Raw genomic sequence first — 22,906 nt, 5'->3', positions numbered from 1 at the left:
TCAGAGATTTGAGGCTCTCCCAGCATCACGGGGTTTGTGAAAAGCAGAGATGGGATTTGAACCCAGGTCTGTCCAACTATATAAAATTTCCCCTACACCCTGCTGCCTCCCTAGACAGCTCCCAGAACTGCAGTTACATCATCCTATATTCAAAAGCTGGTGGGATGATCGACTTAGAAAGATTTACATCAGACTTCTGGATAAAAGTGCAGCTCCTCTCCACGTGAGCCATTTACAAAAATGGCTTTCAGCCACTCCTAGTATGTCCTTCGTTAATGTCTTTGTGCCTTTTGACTCTTTTTAGGACTTGCCCCATAGGATTTGGCCCAGTGTGGAAAGCTCTCACTTTCTGACTGCAGGTAAGTTTTTCTTTTGGTTGATTTTTTATTGATTTGACCATGAGAGAGAACCAGACCCTAAAGCCATAGCCCTCCTACTTCTGCCTCCCTTGCCCCCTGCTCACCAGCGTGCCTTACAGAGCAAGGCAATGTGTCACCTGCTACAGCAGCACGTTGGAGTTTGGCTGCACAGCCCAGAATTCAGGGTGAGGTGGTCTGTCTTCATTCCCCCTGAAGGCATCTGATAAAGAAAATGCAGAACGTTTGTATTAGCCAAGTGTATGAGTTTCTTTTTGCTGCTGTAACAAGTTATTACACATTTAGTGGTGAAAACAGCACAAAGATATTCTCTTATGGTTCTGGAGGGCAGAAGTCCAAAATCAGTCTAACTGGTCTGAGTCAAGGTGTCAGCAGGGCCTCACGCCCTCTGAGGCCCTAGGAAGAAGGCCTTTCCTTCTCCAGGATCTGGAGCTGTATTCCTTGCATTCTGCAGGTCATGGCCCCTTCCTCCAGCCTCCAGGCCAGCAGACTAGCATCTTGCCTCAGCGGGCATATGGCCTTCTCTTCTGCCTCTCAGATCTCTCTCTACCTCCCTCTTTAAGGACACCTGGGATTACATTTATGGGCCCCTGGGTAATCCAGGTTACTTCCCCATCACAAGGCCCATAATTTAATCACATCTGCAGAGTCCCTGTTGCCATATAAGGTAACATATTCACAGGTTCCTGGGATTAGGACCTGGGTATCTTTGGGGACTGTCATTCAGCCTACCACACTGGGTGACAGAAATTCAACTGAAACTAACTTAAGCAAAGAGGAATTTGTTGGTCCCTATAACTGGGCCTCGCAGGCCCTCGGCACTGCTGGACGCGGGAGTGGTGTTCTCAGGACTCTGCCTTTCTCTCTCTCTCTCTCTTTTTTTTTTTTTAATTGGGGTATAGTTGCTTTACAATGTTGTGTTAGTTTCTGCTGTACAATGAAGTGAATCAGCTGTATGTATGCATATATCCCCTCCCTCTTGGACCTCCCTCCCTCCTGCCCCCCATCCCACCCATCTAGGTCATCACAGAGCGCCAAGCTGAGCTCCCTGAGCATACAGCAGGTTCCCACTAGCTATCTGTTTCACACATGGTAGTGTATATATGTCAGGGCTCTGCCTTTCTCTTTTCATCACGGCCCCTGCTTTCCTCTGGTGAGTGTGATTTTCAGGAACATTCTTTCCACGTGGTGGGAAAGACAACCACTGGCAGCCCTGGACTTCCAGGAGTCTGACTGCTGCCACTTGCAGAAAGGAAGAGACTTCCCAGTAGCTCAGCAAAAGTTCAGGAAAGACCAGTGGGTGCAGCCTGGGTCCCATGCCAGTCCCTGACTCTGTCACTGGGGCTTGTGGGGAGAGTGTTCTGGGTTCTGTGCCTAATTCTGGCCTCCTGGGGACCAGGATGGGCTGGGATCCAGGTTTTTCTATATAGACTAAGAATCTTACTGACTAGTGTGTGTGTGTGTGGGGGGGGGGGCTACCATGAAGGCAGGGGTACTGGGCAGGCAGAATAGTTTTTTTGTCCAGAATCTTCTCGGCACAGATTATGAATACACCTCTTTGTTTTATACCAGGGATAAACATATTTCATTTCCTGGGGGAGTTAAAAGTACTTTTTATATCTTTTATTACTCTCTGCAGTCTTTACATTTTACAAAATCCAATGTTTTCATTTGCATAAAATAGGTTGAGATGATATCACAGAAATCACAGAGACCTTTTAGCCGCTGATTAAGCAGACTTGTCTGTCAAAGGGAGTGCAGTGCACTAAGGACTGTGGTTGTAGTGAGAGCAGGGGGTGGAGGACTAAGGCCACTGGGAGGGCTTCAGGGAGGGCTTCCTGGAGGAGGTGCTGCTCAACTGAGTCCTGAGGAGTGGTAGTTAGCAGGACAAGGGGATGGAGGGAGAGGCTTCCAGGCCTGTGGCAGCTCAGAGGCGAGGGAGTAAGGGTGCATCCAAACACCTGCACAAATAGTACAGGTGACCCACGTGACAGTGGCACTAGTGGGGAGGCTCTGGGCAATGATGCAGTGGGTGGTGATGGTCACTTCGGAGCTTGACTTCCTTCTATACTGTCTGTGGACAGTAGCAGTGGCTGCCTCATTCAGGTCCTCATCAGAGCCTGCGGCTGGGCCTTCTGAAGGCCTGGAGGAGCAGGGGGCACCTGCAGGATGCCTGCACCAGAGATAAAGCCCAGAGTGGCCTTAGGATTTTACATCCAGCAAGTCTCCTGGGAAAGCATTTGTTCTTAGCCCGAGGGGCTGGGCTGCGGTCCAGAGGTGGGTGTCCTGTCCCACTTGTGTGATTGGCTCAAACAATCCCGACTGAGCAGGCAGCCTGGGAGAGCTCCTGCCTCTTTCCGTGTGAGGGCTGTCAATTCCCCGATGCTCACCTTCGTTGCCATTCCAGCATCACGAACTGAATCAACCACAGATACTATTCTAGAAAAAAAGATATCGATTTTATCTAGGATTCCAGTTCCACGTCCTTTTTTTTTTAATTTTAATTTTTCCTACATATATTTAGAAATTCTATTAAAAAAGGGTTCAAAAGCACTTCTAAAGACCTTGCTATCAATACTCTGTGTAAGAAAGACTGAATAACAGGACTCGTTCTCAGTCAGTATAAGTTTATATCTGGATAGAAGATAAATGTTGAAAAGGCACAACTCCACAATTCAGGTCACTTCAAAATATATATTTTACACAGTGGTCAGATGAGTTTCCCAAGGACACAGCTGGTGAGTGACAGAGCCAGGATTCGAACACAGGGCGTGTCTGATGCCAGGTGTGTAAGAATCACCTATGGCTCCTCCCTTGCCTAGTGGTTCTGACTCAGTAGGTCTGGGGCAGGGCCCAGGAATGTACATTTCAGCCTACAGCCCAGGTAAGGAGCACAGACTTCGAGAAACACTGTCCTTAAGCTCTGTGTCTCCCAATGAGAATGCCTCATCTTCTTGGCAAAGAGATGGTAAGCCATTCATTCATTCACTCATTTATTCACTTACTCAGCAAAGATTTTCCAAGTGCCTTCACGTACCACGTGGTTTGCCTCTGGAGTTTAACCGCTGCCTTTCTGTATCATGTAACACATGTGCATTGTTATTTTGCAGCAGAAGCACCATTTAGAATGAAATTCAGTAAGAAAACTGAAGTCTTTAACCCACCCCCGACTTCTGCAGCCTCTAGTGGGCCATGGATTCATTCCATATTTGCTTTTATACCCTCGTGGCCCAAGAAGACCTTGTTTAAAAGAGAGTCTGCTGTAACACACCACTTGGTAAGTAACATGTTCAGTTCTTTAAAAGACATATCAGAAGTTGTAAAGAAGCCAATTTTGGACCATATGTGTAGAAAATATCACAGGCTTTTGTTCCTCCAAAAAACCTATTCTTCCTCTTTCACTGAATATAGTTATCATTAGGAAGCAAATCCCTCTTACTTTCCAGAGAGCTGCTGCTTCCGTACAATATACAGTATTTAGATGAACAGGATGTGTGAATCTGAGCATCGGGCCCCCGCGTCAGCTGGTTCTAAAGCAGGGCAGGGGGTCCTGTTTTAACCAGACTGATTCACTTGCCCCTGTTATAAAAATGCTGCTACCGACAATAGGGCTAGGTGTTTAACAAATATTTTCTATTTGCCAGGCATGAGGCTTAGCACTGACTATGCATAATCTCACTGGGGCCTCATTACGAGTTTCTTAAATAGGTACTGTTTTAATTCCCATTTTACAGAGAGGAAATGAGGATTGGAGAGATTAAGAGGCTTGTTCAGGGTCCCACAGGCCGAAGTGGCAGAGCCAGGATTTGGAGCCCCTGCTCTTAACCACTGGCCCTGCCCCGCTGTCCTTCATATTCTGTGTAATGTGTTGGCTTCACATAGCGCTGACTTTCACCTAAGCTTTCATGACTTAAAATGCCTTGAGGACCACTGCCTTCAGCCAACAGGCTACCATGACCACAAGCCCCTTCTTGGCCCCCGGCTACATGTTTGTATTAGTTTCCTAGACTGTGTAACAAATTTCCACCAACGTGGTGGCTTGAAACAATGACATTTATTCTCTCCCTGTTCTGGAGGTGGGAAGTCAAGGTGTCAGCAGAGGCGTGCTGTCCCTGGGGGCTTGTAGGGGAAGATCCATCCTTGTTTCTTCCAGCTTCTGATAGCTTTCCTTGGTTTGTGGCTGCCTCACTCCAATCTCTATATTAGGATTCCCTGGAGAAACAAAACTGGTAGAAACAAAACACGTAGGACACATGTGAGCGAGAGGGGGGGGGATTTATTTTAAGGAATGGCTCATGTGATTGTGGGAACTGGCAAGTCCACACTCTGCAGGGCAGGCTGGAGACCCAGGGAAGAGCTGGTGCTCAAGTTGGAAAGGTGTCTGCCACAGAATTCCCTTTTCCTTAGGGAAAACCTCAGTCTTTTCCATGAAGGCCTCACCTGATTGGGCGAGGCCCACCCACCTCATGGAGGGTCATTGGCTTTATTCAAAGTCCATTGACCTAAACATTGCTCTCATCTAAAATACCTTCACAGTGACATCTGGACGTGTTTGACTAAATATCTGGGTACCATGGCTGGGTACCATGGCCCAGCCAGTTGACGTGTAACATTTACTGTCACTCTGTTTCCACCTTCTTGTGGCCTCTTCTCTGTGGGTGTGTATTCTCCTTTTCTGTCACTGATAAGGACACTTGTCATTGGATTTAGGGCCTAGCTAAATCCAATCCACCTAAATCCAGAATGATCTCATCCTGAGAGCCTTGGCTAAATTACATCTTCAAAGACCCCTTTTCCAAATAGCGTGACATTCCCAGCTTCTGGGCTTTAGGACGTGGAGCCACATTCAACCCACCATGTTGGTCATCGTCCTTCCAACCCTCTCCAGTGAAAGGTGACTCAACCCCTCCTGTGCTTTGCCCAGGATGGAGGCAGCACCTCCATCCCCCCTCCTGTGTGTCTTTGCCCAACAAGCTATGTTTGTTCAGTTGTCGTTTGCAAGATGCTGTGTGGGGATCAGAAGAGTAGAAAGCCAGGCGTCTGCCCTCAAGGACTCACTGGGGGCCTGGCACGTCAGAGCACGAGGGTAGGGTCGTGGACAGAGACTCAACTGGAATCGGAGGCCTGGTCAGCTTATGCTGCTGCATGTGGTCAGCGTGTTCACAGGAACATCACTTCCCCTTTCTGTGTCTTTGTTCGCTTCTGTACAATGAGAGGGTCACGCTCCGGAGAGGGGTGTGTGGTGTGGGAGGATCATAGGATACAGAGCACACAGCCTGGGGTGGAGTCCAAGCTTCCTGCCTATGCGGCCTTGGGCAAGAGCGTTAACCCTCGTGAGGCTTAGTTTCCTCCTCTGTAAAATGGGAGTAATAGAATTCATGTGTGTACAGTGATGGGCATATGCCTGGCACTTGGGAAAGAATAGCCATTGTTATGATCGTTGGTATCACTGAGAGCTGCCGTGGTCTGTGACTGAGAGTATGGCCCCACCCACTGCAGATGGAGGGGGGCAGGGCAGACAGCGGGGAGGCATGGCCTGGGGTCACGGGGCACATGGCAAGGGCGGAAATGAGCAGGGACCGGTTGTGATTACGAGGGGCAGCCGGGCTGGCATCTGGTGGGCGAGCTCTGGCTTTCCACTGGTGCCCTTCCAGGGGAGCCATCGTGGGGCTGGAGGAGCCCAATCCCGGGTTGATTCTCTCCCTGTTGATGATGCATCCAGCTCATGGGAGGTGCCCCAACATGCTGTGGTCCACGTTCACTCAGTCCCTGCTGTGTGGCTGGTGTACCCCACACAGGACATGCGTGCAGTCCTTAAAGGACTTTTCCATAGCTCTGCTCACATTCCTCCTGCTGAAGTGTCAACCCTGGTTTGCTGAGTCCCTGTGACAATGGTGTCATTGACACGCACCCCAGACCAGGACATAGCCCCGTGTGATCCACGTCCACGTTCTTCTTCCCTCATAGGTTTTAAGTTCCAGTCCTGTAATACTCCTTTTAAAAAAATCTTCAGGATTGATGGGAGTTACTACACCAGCAGAAGTAACCCCTCTGCCTGGCCCTTTTAAAAGTTCATCTTGGGCTTCCCTGGTGGCGCAGTGGTTGGGAGTCTGCCTGCCGATGCAGGGGACGCGGGTTCGTGCCCCGGTCCGGGAAGATCCCACGTGCCGCGGAGCGGCTGGGCCGGTGAGCCATGGCCGCTGAGCCTGCGCGTCCGGAGCCTGTGCTCCACAACAGTGAGAGGCCCGCGTACAGCAAAAAAAAAAAAATAAATAAAGTTCATCTTGTACTTTTACTTGACAAATGTAGCACGAAATATTTTTCATTTTCTAATGATTTCTATATTTTATTGTAGTATGGAGACATTTCAAGAGACATTCAAGGAACTTCTGAGAATGGAGTAATTTTTCAGAAATGTGCAGTGGTGAGTATTCATAGGTAGTTTATACTTAAAGAGAAAATAATTGAATTTGCCCAAATCATATCTTAGCAGAGTTATGTATTTAAAGAACTGGCGAATCACGTGGTTATCTACCCACGATTGGACACGGGTGATGACGCGACCCACAGGGATCTTATATTTTACATGGCAGCACCAGGACTAAGATTTTTTGGTAACAATAAAATTATTGGCAGTGAAAATCCTCTGTGATCATTTAAAATGAGAAAGTTATATTTTCTCTCAGATTTTAACATTGATATGATGCCCGACAGTTTAAAAACTCACTTAATGTCTTTTAGGTCTTTGACCCTTACTAATCTCATGAGATGGCTTTCACATGATCCTGTGTTGAGGGTCCCCGAGACCACCCTCAGGTTCAATGCTTCCCTAGAAGGACTCACAGAACTCAGAAAAGCGGTTCTACACACAGTTACAGTTTATAGCAGCAAAATGATATAGATTATAGTCAGCAAAGCAAAAGGCACATAGGACAGAGTTCTGGGGAGACCAGGCCCAAGACAGCCAGTCTTCTCCTGGTGGAGTTGAAGGAACGGCGTTTAATTTGCCCAGCGATGATGTGTGGCAGCAACCCGGGATGCTCACCCAAGCCATGGAATCCAGGACCTTTATTAAGGATCCACCACGTAGGCATGGAGCACCCATGTCGCTGACCTCCGTTATTCAGGTCACCTGAGCATAGCTTGGCCCAAGGCCCTCACCGTGAACCACATTGTTTGCAGAGACTACCTGGGGCGGCCCAAAGCCGTAGGATATAAAGACACTCTTATCAGGCAGGATATGCCAAGGGCTTTAGAGGTTAGTCTCCCAGGAGCTGGTGCTCTCTTTGGGATGTGCAAGGTTTGGACAATCCAAGCCTGCTGAGCTGACCATGTACTGCACAGCCCTCATTTCAGCCCAGGCCCTCAGCTGTCTTGCTCCCCTTCCTGGATAAAATTGGTACTACCAGTTTCTCCTGTGTCCTTCTAAAGATGTTTCCTGCCACATGCACTCAGTTATGAGTGTGTGTGTGTGTCTGTGCGTATGCACGTAGGTACATACACACACCTTCCTTCTTCCCCTTTTTACGTTGGTGCCACTATTCCATACCTGAAGTTTTACAACTTGCTTTTTTCATTTATTATGTTCCAGAGCTCACTCTTCTTGGGACATACATGGCTGCCCTCTCTTTTCTCAGCTCCTGTGTCTCTTTCAGCAGAGCTGGGATGAAGGAAGGGCAGGAGTGGTGGGAGATAGGGTTCGAGAGAGGGAGCAGGGCAACGTCACAGAGGCCAGGTGGGGAGCCAGGCTGCTGGTGGGCCATTGGCTTTGAATAGCTGAGCTATTCATTTAACTTTTTTTTTTTCTGGCCTCACCACATGGCTTGGGGGATCTCAGTTCCCCGGCTAGGGATTGAACCTAGGCCACAGCAGTGAAAGCCTGGAATCCTAACCACTAGGCCACCAGGGAAGTCCCTAGCCCTGAGCTATTCAAACACATGGGCAGGCAGAACCCTGAAGGGGGCGACTGGCCAGGAGACAGGAGACCAGCTTGGGGCAAACCTGGAGATCAGATGGCAGTCAGAGGCCGTGGACTGGCTGGGGCTGAATCTTCAAACTAGTAGAGTAAGAAAGAGCCACTGTTTGCTTTTCCTGGGGACACCAGTTGTCACAATCTCCCCAGCCTGACTGTGGTCCTGTGCGTGGCTGTTTTTTCTTCTAAGTTTCTCTGTGGGCATCATTTCACTGCATTTCAGGGTCCCGGTTTCTTTGAAATGATCTCTGAGCAACAACTTGGCAAGTGGGAGTCAAAATTCTCCTGGGGCCTTTGAAATCAAACCTGATAAATTCTAGAACTTCTGTGAGACCTTAATCCCCTCCCACGGGCACAGGTTGAGCTGGGGCCTCGTTTTGGGAAGTCGGGTTTGCCAGCAAGCCCATCCTCACTTTGCCTCCTGTCCTAGGTGTCCGTGCAGAGCGAGTGGCCGACGGCTCATGTGCGACTGTCTGTGAACAACACCAGGACGCCCGCGGCTGCCAACCTCTCTGATCTGCTCTTACTGGACAACATCACCGGCCTCACCGTTAGGGAGTCGGCTGGAAACCAGACCTCAAGGGGGTTCCAGGCTTTCAGGAAGAAGTTTCTGCAAGGTAATAGCCATGCGTATGAAGTCAGGGGTGGAAAATGATGAAAATACGTACAGATACTCACAGAGCACGGGATGTGCAGCGGGCATCTTCTTAGACACGTGACGTGTGTTCATGCAGCTGGTCCTCACAACAGATTGTACTATCAGGGCATCAGAGGAGGAGGCCACTGCTCAGTATCTGCAGCCAGGTAGCTGGCTTGTCACTTAGGTTGAGAGAGGTGGGATTTGGGGAAAGAGTTTTTGAAATATATATATATTCAACATTTATTATGAAAAATTTCAAACATGCACAGAGATTAGAGTGAACCCCAATATATCCATCACCCAGATGACCAAAATGACCATCACTCAGTAAAATGAAGAGCTTGTTTTGGGGAGTGCTGGACAGACATGGGCGTGGTCTGACATCAGCCCTGGAAGCATGCTCTTGACATGTTCAAGCGTGTTCAGGCGTGTTCACGGGAGTAACTCCGCTACTGATTGGTCAAGGTATGACACCGTCACTCATTGGCTTTCAGAGATGTGTTTCCTGAGGCGAGTTGTCATTGGTTAATTAAGGAGATTTAAAACCAATTCTGGATGCAGTTGTTACTATGACTTCAGAATTGTCAGTTTTCCTAGGAAGGTGAGATTTCTTTTATTCTGAGTACGTGCTCTGTCTTCAGATAAAGAGACTAAGGTGGTTAGGAACTTGCCCAAGGCCATAGGACTGGCACTCAAGGCTGAGATTCAAACTCAGAAAGTCTGGATTCCTCCATCCACCCCGTACCCAGGATGCTCTAGTGCCTCTCACACGCCTGGGACTCTTACTGACCTCTCCACTTCCATACACATGGCCCACGTTGCTCATCAATCCACCACTCTTTCTCTCTGAGTCTAGATGAAGCCTCAGAATCCTTCTTAACACCATATTATTGACAGAAGCCACCAGTGGAGTTGGCCCACAAGTAATGACCTCTTTGCTGGCTCTGGTTTAAGCAGTGTCATAAAAACTGTATGATACATCCCAGCTAAGTGATCTTCAGTGCCTTTCTTCAATGATGTAAAAATAAATCCCCCCAATTCTTAAACTGGTGCTCAGAGAAAAGAACGTGGGGCTGTAAGCAGAGCACAGACTCGGTCTCAGACAGACCTAGCTTGACTCCTAACTTAGCCATTTTGGAGCTGTGTGGCCCCTGTAAATCACCGTCTCTGAACTCCAGATGTGGCATGCGGATAACAGCCTCGTAGAGCTGTTGCAGAGGCGAGACGAGGTGATGTGGCCTGGCGCTCTGCCTGCTCCAGTGTGGCTTGCCTCTCTTGTCTTGCTGCTCCAGTGGTATTTTGTAGTCCATGCTCCTGCGGACCGAACTTGTCACTTTTCTCCCATGGCTCGGCATCAGCTCCTGCTCTTGTGTCCGTCTGGAGGGTCCTTCTCTCCTTCCCTGCATCTCATTCACCTGCCCCTCCTGCATTTCACCTGCTTGGAGCCTGGACCACCCAGGCACTTCATGCATGAACTCACTGACTTCCACCCCAGCACATGAGCTCTGCACACCCTTAAACCTCAGCCTCTGCTCCTGTGAACTGTGGGTGCTGGTGACACACTTCAGGGAGTCCTTCTAAGGAGAAGCTAGTTCGTTCATGAAAAGCAACACAGCCTAGCCCGTGGGAAGTGCTCCCAAGTCCATGGCTATTTTGTTGTGATTATCTTTATTTTTTATTTTTGTGTTTGGTAAAAAACACATAAGATCTGCCCCCTTCACAAGCTTTTAAGTGTACAGTACAGTACTGTTAACTGTTGTACAGCAGATCTGTAGAACTTTTTCATCCTGCGTGACTGAAACTCTATCCCCATTGAATAGCAACTCCATTGCCCCCCGCCTCCCAGCCGCCGCCAACTATGTTTACTCTTGTGACTGTATATTATTGTATGTATGCCCTCGCCTTACCTCTGCCTGCTAGATTCTACACGCCCTGAGAGTAATATCCAAACTATGTTTGTCTGTAACTTACCGCAATCTCAAGGGATATGACATTGGTTTTCAACTTAGTGGCATGAAACTTTTTTCCAAAGAATAAGTATAGAACTACAGAATCAAATGACCCATCCGACCCCAGCTCATTGATGCTCTGACAGTATCAATATCATTTTCATCATCATCATTTGCTGCTCTAAAAGAGCCACAAGTCCAAGAGGGAGGGGTGGCTTCCTACTTAGTAACTGGGTGACCCTAAACGAGTCACTTCATCTCCGTCAGTCTCAGTTTTCTCTTCTGTCTGCAACAGGAAATATTGTACTTTCCATCTGTCTCAGGACACCATTTGGGCATCAACTGGTTGATGTCCTGCAGACATTTTGAGGGTGATAAAATCACTGCCAGGTCTGATTATAATGACCTTCACCGGTATTATCATTTTAATTAGCAATTTAATCTTTATCACCTTATCTTTATGATCTAACTTTTATCATTATACACAAATAAAGTAAAAATGTTGAAGATTTTTAAAACAAAAATCCTAGGGATTCCACAGGCTCAGTGCTAATTTCTCCTCTTTTCTTTACATCTTTTTGAGGTCTCAGTACATTGAGAGATGAAGCACGTTATAGCGTATTAGGGATAAAATATCACCCCGATACAGGTACAGACAGAGTCAGAGGACAAGTGTAGGTGAGATCAGGTGGGCTGGCTGACTGACCAGCAGCGTTGGACAGGCTTTGTCACCCACTGGACATGTTGGGATGGCTCCCCCATCCTGACAAAAAGGCAAGCCGAGTCTTGCTTTCTGCCAGTAGCCCACTCCCACGAGTAAGATAGGCTGACTGGCAATGCATACCCAAACTTTCCATCGGATGGTGTGCATTGCTCAGTGAGAGAGGGGCAGGGAGAGGCCAGCCCTGTTTCAGGTGGGGCACCCATGCTCAGGGACAGAAACCTCAAGGGTGGTGGGTATGTGCTTCCCTTGCCGATCTCCGTCGTTTTGTTCTCCAAACCCACTGGGCTTCTGGTTAATCTGAGGATTGTCAGGGGGGTGACTAGTGCCCTGGGGAAGGAGAACAGCTGTTGGTCGGGACTCAGGACAGCCCTGCTCCCCCAAACCCACATTCGTTGCCCCTGTGTGTGTCCCTCTGGGACTGCTGGTTGGTGGAAGAAATCTTTTTTCCAGCCCCATGAAGGTTTTGGAAATGACTCGAGTGTTACATTATTGAAATAAACTCAAAGGATACTCCAGACCCAATGCTGGAAATTCTCCCTAATTCTAAAGCCCATTCAGATCACATCCTGCTATGCTATTAAACAAAGTATGTCAGGGGTTTTGCAGTAGGATTCAAGGACAACCCTGAGTTCATTCGCATCAAGATCCTCCAACAGTGACCTGCCAGCACCTCCCTTTTGCAAATTCTCCCGGAGAAGTGAAAAGTTCAGGAATGAATCCCTGACGGATAGAAATCCAAATATATTCAAGTCCAAAAGGAATTAAAATCTGAGATCAAAATCTTTGCCCTTGTAAGTTTTGAAGTCCACAGTCAAAATTCTTAAATTAAGCTTCCCCAGACCATCTTCCCATTGTCTTATTCTGTCCAGACTCCCCCTGATGGTTGTTGCTGCTGGGAGGAGTTGGGGTTCCTTCAGCAGAAGGGTGCAGCTCCTTGACTCAGAAGCTGAAATTCATTGAACCCCAATTTTTTCATATGCTTCACTTTAAAAAATTTCTATGGAGGTAAGGGACATGAGAGTATCATATAAACAAAATGTGGTCTATCCATACGGTGGGATATTACTCTGCAGTAGAAAGGAATGAAGTATTGGTACATGCTACGACGTGTATGAACCTCAAGAAAAAGAAACCTGACACAAAGAACACAGCTTGTATGAGTTCATTTCTATGAGATGTCCAAAAAGGCCAATTAGTCCCCAAAAAGTGGAATAGTGGTTGCCTAGGGCTGGGGGTGGCAATGGAGAGTAACTGCCATTGGGCACCAGGCTACTTTTTAGGGTGATAAGGATGTTCTGAAATCAGACTGTGGTGATGGCTGTACAACTCTGTAAGTATACAAAATTCTCTAAATCTCACGCTTAGAACAGGTGAATTGGGTGATGTATAAATTTTATCTCAAAGCTGTTTTTTTTTTTTAAAAAAAGTATCACAATCTCGGGCTTCCCTGGTGGCTCAGTGGTTGGGAGTCCGCCTGCCGATGTGGGGGACACGGGTTCGTGCCCCGGTCCGGGAAGATCCCACATGCCGCGGAGTGGCTAGGCCCGCGAGCCATGGCCGCTGAGCCTGCGCGTCCGGAGCCTGTGCTCCGCAACGGGAGAGGCCACAACATTGAGAGGGCCGCGTACCGAAAAAAAAAAAAAAAAAAAGTATCACAATCTCATTTCCACATCCACCCTATTCAGACAACCAGCCGCCAGTCTGAGCCTCTGGACAGACGCGGCCATGTCCCCAGAGCAGCACTCAGCATCCTCCCCAGGCCATGGCTGGGGCTTAGAGCCATCCGTCAGAAAGAGCAAGGACAGATGTTGCTTTAGTTCACAGGTGCCTTCGGTTTCTGCTGGATATCTGGAGCCCACCTGAGAACGTCAGCTCAGGGGAAGAACTCCGCCTTTAGTAGTTACGGTGGGCACAGTCTATTTCCAACATCAGACAGAAGGGTCCCCAGGGCACGCCGGCTCTACCGCCAGAAGGTGGGGCTGAGACATCCCTGCCTCCTACAAAACTGGAAACCTGCAGTGGTGGCCACCCTGTCACCCGCTTTCTTTGGGGGTCCCTCTTTTTCCACCCATGCCTCCAGAGCCTGCTTGTTCACCTGGGGGTGTGACTGAGTGTGGCCCCTCCCTATAGCAGAGCCGTCTTCTTCTAACCAGTCCTGGCTTCTGACTAAGGGGAGCTTTGAGTCAGAAACCCCATCTCCTAGGAAGCTTCTCTGTTTGTGTAACTAAGCCATCGAAGGCCAGCCAGAGACCATGAGGTTGGAGGAGACCCTACGTGAGCCTGAGTGACCTTCTCCACTGCCCCCTCCCGGGCCCAGTCTGGCACTGCTTCCCTGTGCTGTGTGCTGGGCTTTCAGAACCAGCTGGAGGTGTCAAAGCGGCAGCTAGTGTCGCCCAAAAGTCCTATAAAAACTCTGTCCCATCATTGTGTGGATGGGATCATTGGGAACAAATAGGTCCCCACCTGGATTCAGAACAAAACAAAAAGGTTCTGGATTTCCTAAGTGTATGACATCCTGAATTAGGAGGACTGGCTGCCCAGCCCTAGGATGGAGTGGAACCCAGGTAAAGCTCCTTGTAAGGGTGCTGACAGCCCTTCCAAGTGAAAAAAGAGGGGGTCCAAGAGCACACCTGCCCAGTTTCTTCTCCCTGATAGAAAGTATGTGAGATCAAAGGGGCTCTTGCTGCCACTGTCAGCTGTGATGCCAGCCGCCTCTGGTTGCTTGGCTGTGTCTGGGGTGTGGCAGGGGCCCCGTTCTTGACCCACATGTGCCTTCTCTCTGAGCAGTTGGAGACTCCTTCTCCGTCAGCTACACAGCATCGCTCGAGGCCAGAGACGTTGGGAGTGGAGAGGTCCTGATGCTTCCTGCCCAGCTCTCCTTCCAGAGTTCGTCACCGGTATTGTCTTTGTTACTTTGATTTCTTTCTTGTCACTGTTGTTTTAGAAACCCTGGACACAACATCTGTTAGTTCATTCTTTTCTTCGTTCCATCCTTCATTTGTTCAGTGATACCCAATTCTGGATGAATGCGCAGGCCCTGGAATCTCACGCACTTCACCATGAATCAGGCTCCCTCGAAGCTCCTTGTGACCTTAATTACTTTAACTTCTGTGGACCTGATTATCTCTCATCGCTGTGTCTTGGGCGTAGTAAGCACAACTAAATATCTCCCATTTGTATTGGTTTGCTAGAGCTGCTGTGAAAAAGTACCACAGACCAGATGGCTCAAAAACAACAGAAATTTGTTTGTTCACAGTCCTGGAGGCTGGAAGTCCAGAAGCTGGAAGGTGTGGGTAGGGTTGGTTCCTTTTGAGGACTCTGTCCTTGGCTTGTAGATGGCTGTCTTCTCCCTGTGTCCTCACATGGTCGTGCCTCTCTGTGTGTCTGTGTCCTAGTGTCCTCTTCTTTGAAGGACACTTTTCAGGTGAGATCAGAGTTCACCTTGGTGGTCTCATTTTACCTTAATCACGTCTGTAAAGGTTGTCTCCAAATACAGACACATTCTGAAATACTGGGGATTAGGGCTTCAACGTATGGATTTTGGGGGGACGTGATTTAACCTGTAAGCCCATTACTATTAGCACCTTCATTTTCCATTCACTTTTTTGTTAATCCACGTAGGCAGTGAATGTGGTTGGTTGCATGACCCTTGGTACATGCTGTACACTTCTGGGAATACAGAGGAGGAGATCTGTGTTCCACTTGAGGCCGGAGATATTGGGAGTGGAGAGGTTCTGATGCTTCCTGCCCAGCTCTCCTTCCAGAGTTCATCACCGGTATTGTCTGTATTGTCAAGACAGTATTCTCAAGATCTCCGGCCTCGAGATCAAGGAGCTCGTGCTCTAGTTACTCTGGTCATTTTGTTCTGATTTCAGTCCCTGGAGAAAGTACCTTTTATAATAGACTTAGAAAATGAGGCTCCAAGGGTGACTGCCCCAGGTCACGTGGCAGAATCAATATCAGACCCCACAGCTGCCGGATCCTTCCATCCAAGGCTGGGGAGCCTGTGTGCAGTGTTTCTGCTGCAATAAGAAAAATAGTCCTGGATAAAATTAAATAAAATGAAAGATTCCCAAAAGGTAAAGACCAGATATGAGAAAACTGTATAAAACTGTCAGAAAAGACAGATGTCTCCGAACACAATTAAGTGCAAAGTCAAGAACAGAGGACAAAGGATACAAAAATGGAGATAAAATGACCCAGAAGAAATACCATCCGAATTTCAAAGGAGAGGAAACCAAATATGTTAAAATCAAAATTTAAGATAAGGCAACAGTCAGAAACCAACAGTGAGAAACTCAGAAACCCAGTGAAATTGGAAGCCTCCACCACCTCGTGTAGGGAAGGGACGTTAGGCCAGGGTGGCTTCACCTCCCAGAAGAGCCTGGGGAGGCTGGTGGGGCAGCAGGAGGCATGAGGTCTGGGGCCTCTCACCCCAGGGCGACCTCCTTGGCTGTCACCCCCGATGGGTCCTGTCCATTGCTTTGCTTGGTGCCTGTCTGTGTCATGTCAACCCCATCCCCCCAGTAAACCCCCATCTGCCACTAGAATGTCACTCCATGAGACCAGGAACCCCATTGGCCCTATTCCCAGGTGTGTTCTCAGTGCCAAAAATAGAGCCCCACCCACACTAGTTGCTCAGTAAATATTTGTTGAGTGAACGAATGAATAGATCAGTGAACTAATGGTTCTTGGGCAGATGTGGTTGTTTTCTTTTTTAACTTCTCTGAGCCTCTAGCTTCTCATCAGTAAAAGGGAGATTGTTCTATAGTCTCCAGTCTCTTGTGGGGATAAAAGAAGTAATTTTATATTTGCACGTGGCCTGCAGTTTCTTTCTGTCCCCTTCCAAGCCTTCATGTGCTCTCTGGGCAGTTCTGTAGACAGAGCGGAGAGCCCCCCTGCCCACCTGGAGATTCCATGTGTTGTAGGTTCCTGCCTGCGTTAGACTGTCAGCATCACCCTTCCTGGCCCTGCCTTAGAAAAGGCCCGTGGAAGGCTGGCATTTGCTGAGTGGATGAGTGTTGATAATGGTGAGCGGCTCCTATGCCTCGTTCTCCAATCGGTTCACCCATTTGGACTTCACAGTTTCTTTGGGTGACTCCTAGGCCTTCCTGCGGGATGGCAAGAAGGTCCAGTGTACTTGGGGCTGAACATGATCAAAGTTTGAGTGAAACTCACGACAACTCCCCAAGAGAACATTGGTCTACTCTGCTTGTCAGCCATAAAGAGGCTGACACTACAAATGGGAGAATAAAGGAGTTATTTAAAAATGCAGGTGCCCAACTTGAAATCCTTCAAGTTAGTGTGGAGCTGGTGTCTGGTATTTCAGAGGTGGGAACGCTGTCCTCGCTGTGTTTTCAGAACAGTTCGGTGTCTCTGAGTTTCAGTTTTCCTACCTGAGAAATGAGAGGGGTAGGAAGACTCCCCGCAATCTCTTCTAGTTCTGACATTTTCACATGGTATGAGAGCAGTGGAGAGGGTAATAAAAATAGTTACCACTTACTAATCCTCACAGCATGAGGTAGGTACTGTCAGAAATGCATTATGTTTAGATCTGGAAACTACTTTCTCAAACACACACACACAGATGTGCACACATAATGCACATGGATACACAAACATGCACGTGGATATGCACACATGCACACGCGTGCATGTGGATATGCACACGTGCACATGGACACACATGTGCACATGGATGTACACACGTATGCACGCACACATGCATGTGGACACATGCATATACGTGCATGTGGATGTGCCCACATACATGCATGCACATGGATACACACATGCATGTGGATATGCACACATACACACATGCACCTCAAATTCATACAAGGGTAGATGAGACAGGACCTAGATGAAGGGAGGTCAAAGGGGAAAATCTAGAACATTCATCTCTAGTTCCTTACCATTTATTGTATAAACATGCTGCCCACCTTATAAAACCATCACTGGATCTCACGTGGTCCATGTTTCCTGACTTCAGGCTGTGATCTAAAACATGTTTCTCAAGCCTTGAAGTTTATGTAGGCGCGGGGCTGAGGATTCATGTTTTGCAAAGAGATGAAGTACACTTTCGCTGAGGATTCATGTTTTGCAAAGAGATGAAGTACACTTTCAGCCCCTTTCAGCTGAGACTTTGAGTGTCAGGAAACACAGGGAAGAGGGACCCAGAGGGAGTGAAGAGAGAGGAAACTGGCCTTTGAACCCACTAGTTCAGGAGACCCTGAAGCTCACAGGGCACCATGAATATTCCGAAGCACAGACAACTCAGGAACAGAAAGGGCCAAGTTATTGCTTCATAGGTGTCTCTTCTTTAAAGACTTGTTTGTTTGTTTGTTTCTTAAAATTTCCATTTCCCTCCTGAAAAGGAAAGCTTGTGGCATTTCGACTTCCCTTGGAAGCCTCCATCAGCTTGTCCTGCTGGCCCATGATGCATTTGGGATGCCTCAGTGCTCCCAGTGTGGCTGCTGTAACAACTGTAGGGCATGGATCAGGAGGTTTCCTACCTCAGCACCATCACTCAGGTCAAGGGAAAATGCCTCCAAGTGGCCGTGATAGGATTACACAGGGGTTGCCTAGCTCACTGGACTTCGGGCTCCAAGTCTCTAGGCCAGGTTACCTACATTGATACAACCACCCATCACCACCTGCTACACCCAATAGCAGTAATATTTTCACAGCACTCCTCCCTATGTGCCAGGCACTCTTCTAATTAATCCTCACAGCAACCCTCCGAGTTGAATATAATTCCCATTGTACAGATGAGGAAACTGAGGCACAGAGAGGTCAATAACTTGTCCAAAACCAGAGTGCTGGAGAGTGATAGAGCCAGGCATGAACTGGGGTAGTCTGGTTCTCTCCAGACTACCCTGCACGGCCTTTCAGTTGCAAGATATTCTGACTCTACCCTCAGGGAGAAGTATGATCTCATGTTGAGTCTCCTCAGATACTACATGGCTGGACAGATAGCAGTCATAACGCCCACCCTTCATTTTTCCATTTCCTGTGTTTTCTAAGCAGAGGAGTATTAGAAGGTATTGGGAGGAGACACATAGGGAGTTGGGGTTTAGGGGTGTTGGGGGCATTGGAAAGAGAGCTGACAATTGGAGCAATGCCATCAGAGCCTGCGATTCTCTCCCCCTTCCTGAAGGGTACAGACTAGATCCCAGAGGGCAAAAGCGGCTGCTCCAGGTCACAGGGTCATCCCTCACCCCAGCCCGACCTGACCGTAACCCCAAGTGTTTCACCACCAGGGCACACTGCCTGGGTTTCCCTGGCAATTAGGGAAACTGGTGTTTGGATTTCATACACGCCTCTAGGAGAGAAGGAGGCATCACGGTTTCATAGACCTTTCCCCCAAAGGGATTTTAAGACCTCCACAAGCCTCCACCCGCAAAGTCAGGGGCCCAGGCACGGTGGGTCGGTGGGTCAGAAACACGAAATGTTACCCCGTGTCTCAGATGTCAAAACCTATTTACTGAAGTGCTTTCTTTTTCCTTTTTCTAGAACAGAGCCCAGCTAAAAGCCCTTTTCACCATAACAACAGAAGAAAAGATCACGGTAGGAGAAAATCTTTGACCTGGACACCCGCTTTATGCCCCCAGTGTGTCTTTTTATGTCTTTGGTGTGTGGTCTCTTGCTGTCCTCAGAGCCAAGGGTAGGAGCCTACCGCTGGCCTTAGCCTCCCAGACACGAGCCAAGGCTGGGGGCTCTGTGCAGTCTGGGGTCCCCCAGTGTGGCCTGAGGCTGTCTGGCTAGTTTCCTGGATGACCCTTTCATCTGGGCAAGACGGGTCGGTCACTGCCTGGACAGGCTGGGACCTCACCCACCCATCAGCCGGCTGGTACCCGCCCTGCAGTGTTCACCCCACGGCTAGTGGGTGGTCATGTTTTGTCTTCCCAGAGCTGCCCAGGGCCCTGCAGGCCTGCTTCTGCTGTTCACCATTAACATTTCTCCATTTTTGTTCATCATTCAATCACCCACAGCTCATGCATTCACTCATTCACATGTTCATCAAGTGTTTATTCACTATATAACCACGCTCCACATTTCTTAAGCACCTACTAGGTGCCAGGCATCCTAAGCGGTCTTCATTTGCTGAATTGTGACATCTTCACCATAATCTGAGGGAAGAGATTGTATTTTAAATCACCTCCATTTCATAGATGGAGAAACTGAGGCACACTTAGGTCAAGTCATTTGCCCAACGTCACAAGTGATGGTCTTAGGGTATCAGTGTTCCCAAGACCACTCCCAGGTGCAGTGATTCCCTAGGAGGGCTCACAGGACCGTGAACATAGTCTTACTCAGGCTGATTTATGACAGAGAAAGGATGCAAAGCAGAATCAGCAAAGGGAACAGGGACTCAGGGCGAGGTCTGGAGGACACCAGGTGCAGGCTTCCAGGGTCCTCTCCCAGTGGAGACCCATAGGACATGCTTAATTCCTCTGACATCAGGTTGTGACAGCACATGTGAAGTGCTGTCTACCAGGGAAACTCATTAGAGACCCAGTGCCAGGGTTTGTACTGGGAGCTGGGCATGGGGCACCCTCTGCCTGGCACCTCCCAGGAGGACAGCATGTATTCAGTGTACACCACATCCTTTGCCCAACAGTTTAGGCCCTGTGAGCCCCTCTTATCAGGAGATGGTGGGAACCCTCTGAAACCTGAGTTCCCAGACACCAGCCAAGGCCCAGCACCTTAAGCAGGCCTCCCAGAGGATGGAAGTCTCAGACCTGCTGTGTGAACGCCATTCCGCACAGGTAGTGTTAGAATAAGATATGAACCCAGGCCCTTTGGCTCCAGAGCCCTGCTGCTGGGCAGCGGGCCACACTGCCTCCTAGTGAGCCGAATGGCTGCACAGATGAGGCCGGCACAAAACCCGAGTCAGGCACACAGGTGCAGACAGTTCTCCGGGCGGCACCATGTCTGATTCCTTCCTGCATCCCGCACGGTGCCTTACATTGTGGGTGGCACTCAACGGGTAAATATCCCGTGACTGAGCTGGTTGTTGTCAATGCTGCGTGATTGCAATAAAGGTCAGAGGACATTCATTTAATCAGTATTTATGAGCCCTTTCTCCGTGGCCCAGACCGCCTCACATAGATGGAGATGAGCCACACCCAGGTCTTCAGGGCTGTCTCCAGCTCATTGCCTTCAGGAGAAACAGGCATAGGTGGCCCCCCTGGGCTGCAGTCCCATGGGTGCAAGGCTTGGCAGTGGAGCAATGGGTTGGATTTCAGCCCCGCTGGCCCCTGGGCCAGGTGACCTCTGCCTGTGGATCATGTTCAAGGAGGTCATTATCGAGTGGGGAGATGAGACATATGCAGGTGATGGCCCTAGAGTGTTGTGGGAACAACGGGCCCTTGCACCAGAGGCCTGGACTTGCATCCCTGTTTTTCCACAGATTGTATGTGACCTTGGGCACATTACTTACCTCCCTGGACCTCAGTATCCTGGTTGTAAAATGAGAATAATAATAGTACCCGCTTCATAGGGTGGTCGTCAAAGTAAACGGATTGATGCAGGCAAAGCGCTCGGCACAGTGCCTTGCATCCTGTAAGCGCTCAATAAACATCATCAGTATCATTACACATGGAAATAACGCTGCTGTGCAAGTGTTCTGTGTTAATTGCGAAAAGAATGTTATGTATCAGGGTCTCAAGCTTAAATTCCCACGAGGGCCGCGCCGGTGCTGTAAGTGTGTGAGTCAGGCCCACGCAAGATTCTAGGGCGCAGAGGAGTCTGAGGCAGCCTGGAGATTCCGATCGACCATCACCCACCATCCCTCCCCCACACTGAGACATTAAACAAGGGCAAAAAGACAAACAAACCACGTACATCAGCTATGACTGAACTTGTGAGGTTGTGACCCAACGTACAGATCATAGGTGCTGGGGGTACTGACAAGGGAGAAAGGATGGGCTGGGCGGGCTGGGTGGATGGCAGGCCTCTTGGAGGAGGTAAGAATTCACTTGGATCTTGAAGGAGTTAATTAAGGGTGGAGGAGAGGTTTCTAAAATATGTATCTGAAGATCTGACGTCAAGGTTAAGCCTGTTTGACTGTCGGTTGGACGTGAACCAAGGTTTACTGGGCTCGAGCACAGTGCCTGGCACCTTTTAGGTATACGTAAGGAGGAGGCTCAGCCCTTGCCAGCTGCAGCGTGTGTTCTAGCATGGTTGACTTGGGCACCTGCAGAGATAACGTCGTTATACTAGGAAAGTGTGACAGTGATGAATAGGAGGAACTCAGCAGTGAGGTATAAGCTCCTCTGACATTTTTATCAAGCAGCTAAAAACTACAAAGCAAAGACATTGAGTAACCCATTGTGTAACTTGGGAACTGCAACACTTGGAAGAGACGCCATCACCTCCTTAATTTCTTATGAATTTCCTGAGGGTGAAACTGATAGATGTCAACTAAGACCCCAAGAAATCTTCTTACCCTTTCTGCCTCCTGGATGAATAGAGAGGAAAAGAATCACTCCACCCTGTGCCGGACATTGAGTGCAGGTGTTCTTTTTTAAAAAATTGTATTGAAGTATAGTTGATTTACAATGTTGTGTTAATTTCTGCTGTACAGCGGAGTAACTCAGTTATACATATACTTTTTCGTATTCTTTTCCATTGTAGTTTATCACAGGATACTGAGTATAGTTTCCAGTGCTATACAGTAGGACCTTGTTTATCCTACGGATAGTAGTTGAGTGGAGGTGTTCTGATTGAGCTGGACTTCACGCCAGCTTCTTGTAATTTGGGGGGCAACTGACAGGATCTTTTGGAAGAAAAATGAAGATGAATTCCCTCAACAGATTTAAATCTAAATGGATAAAACAATTTTTAAAGAGTAAATATCGGTTAATATGCTATGAAAAAAACCATGGGGCAAAACCATGGGTCTGAGTACACAAAATAGTTGAAAACTTTACATTTGAAAACAGTATTAAAAAAGGTCAGGGGTAAACTTGGGAAAATATTTGCAGCATACATTAAAAAGGATTAATGTCTTTATAATATATTATAAAGAGCTCCTATTCATTAATAAGGTAAAGAATGCCTCAGTAGATAGCTATGTACGATATGAGAATTTCTCAAACACAGAGATTTACAGCGTGTGCCCTTGAGCACAGTGGAGGGAACGTGTAACTCCACTGGCAAAACCATTTGGCTTTGGGTTTAACTCAGAGGGCTGGAAGCATGCAGTCGCATATCATCACGTCTGCCTTCTCTGGATCA

At 48.3% G+C, this 22,906-nt stretch overlaps 1 protein-coding gene across 2 annotated transcripts in view; it reads left to right on the top strand.

Annotated features, from left to right (window-relative positions):
- The window catches only part of EVC2 (EvC ciliary complex subunit 2), a 138,617-nt gene that overhangs the window by 6,920 nt on the left and 108,791 nt on the right, over positions 1-22,906 (top strand). Inside the window, exons 2-7 of one of the 2 annotated variants that reach the window (XM_060011807.1) lie at positions 305-359; positions 3,491-3,654; positions 6,733-6,801; positions 8,780-8,966; positions 14,450-14,559; positions 19,178-19,231. In XM_060011807.1, coding sequence (XP_059867790.1) covers positions 305-359; positions 3,491-3,654; positions 6,733-6,801; positions 8,780-8,966; positions 14,450-14,559; positions 19,178-19,231 — 639 coding nt within the window. Of the gene's footprint in view, positions 1-304; positions 360-3,487; positions 3,655-6,732; positions 6,802-8,779; positions 8,967-14,449; positions 14,560-19,177; positions 19,232-22,906 lie in introns of both variants that reach the window. The other variant, XM_060011806.1, reaches the window with a different exon arrangement.

This window comes from Delphinus delphis, chromosome 5, assembly GCF_949987515.2.
Source record: "Delphinus delphis chromosome 5, mDelDel1.2, whole genome shotgun sequence".
Classification (NCBI taxonomy): domain Eukaryota; kingdom Metazoa; phylum Chordata; class Mammalia; order Artiodactyla; family Delphinidae; genus Delphinus; species Delphinus delphis.
The sequence above is the reverse complement of the archived record's forward strand: the minus strand, read 5'-3'. Positions and strand labels throughout refer to the sequence as shown.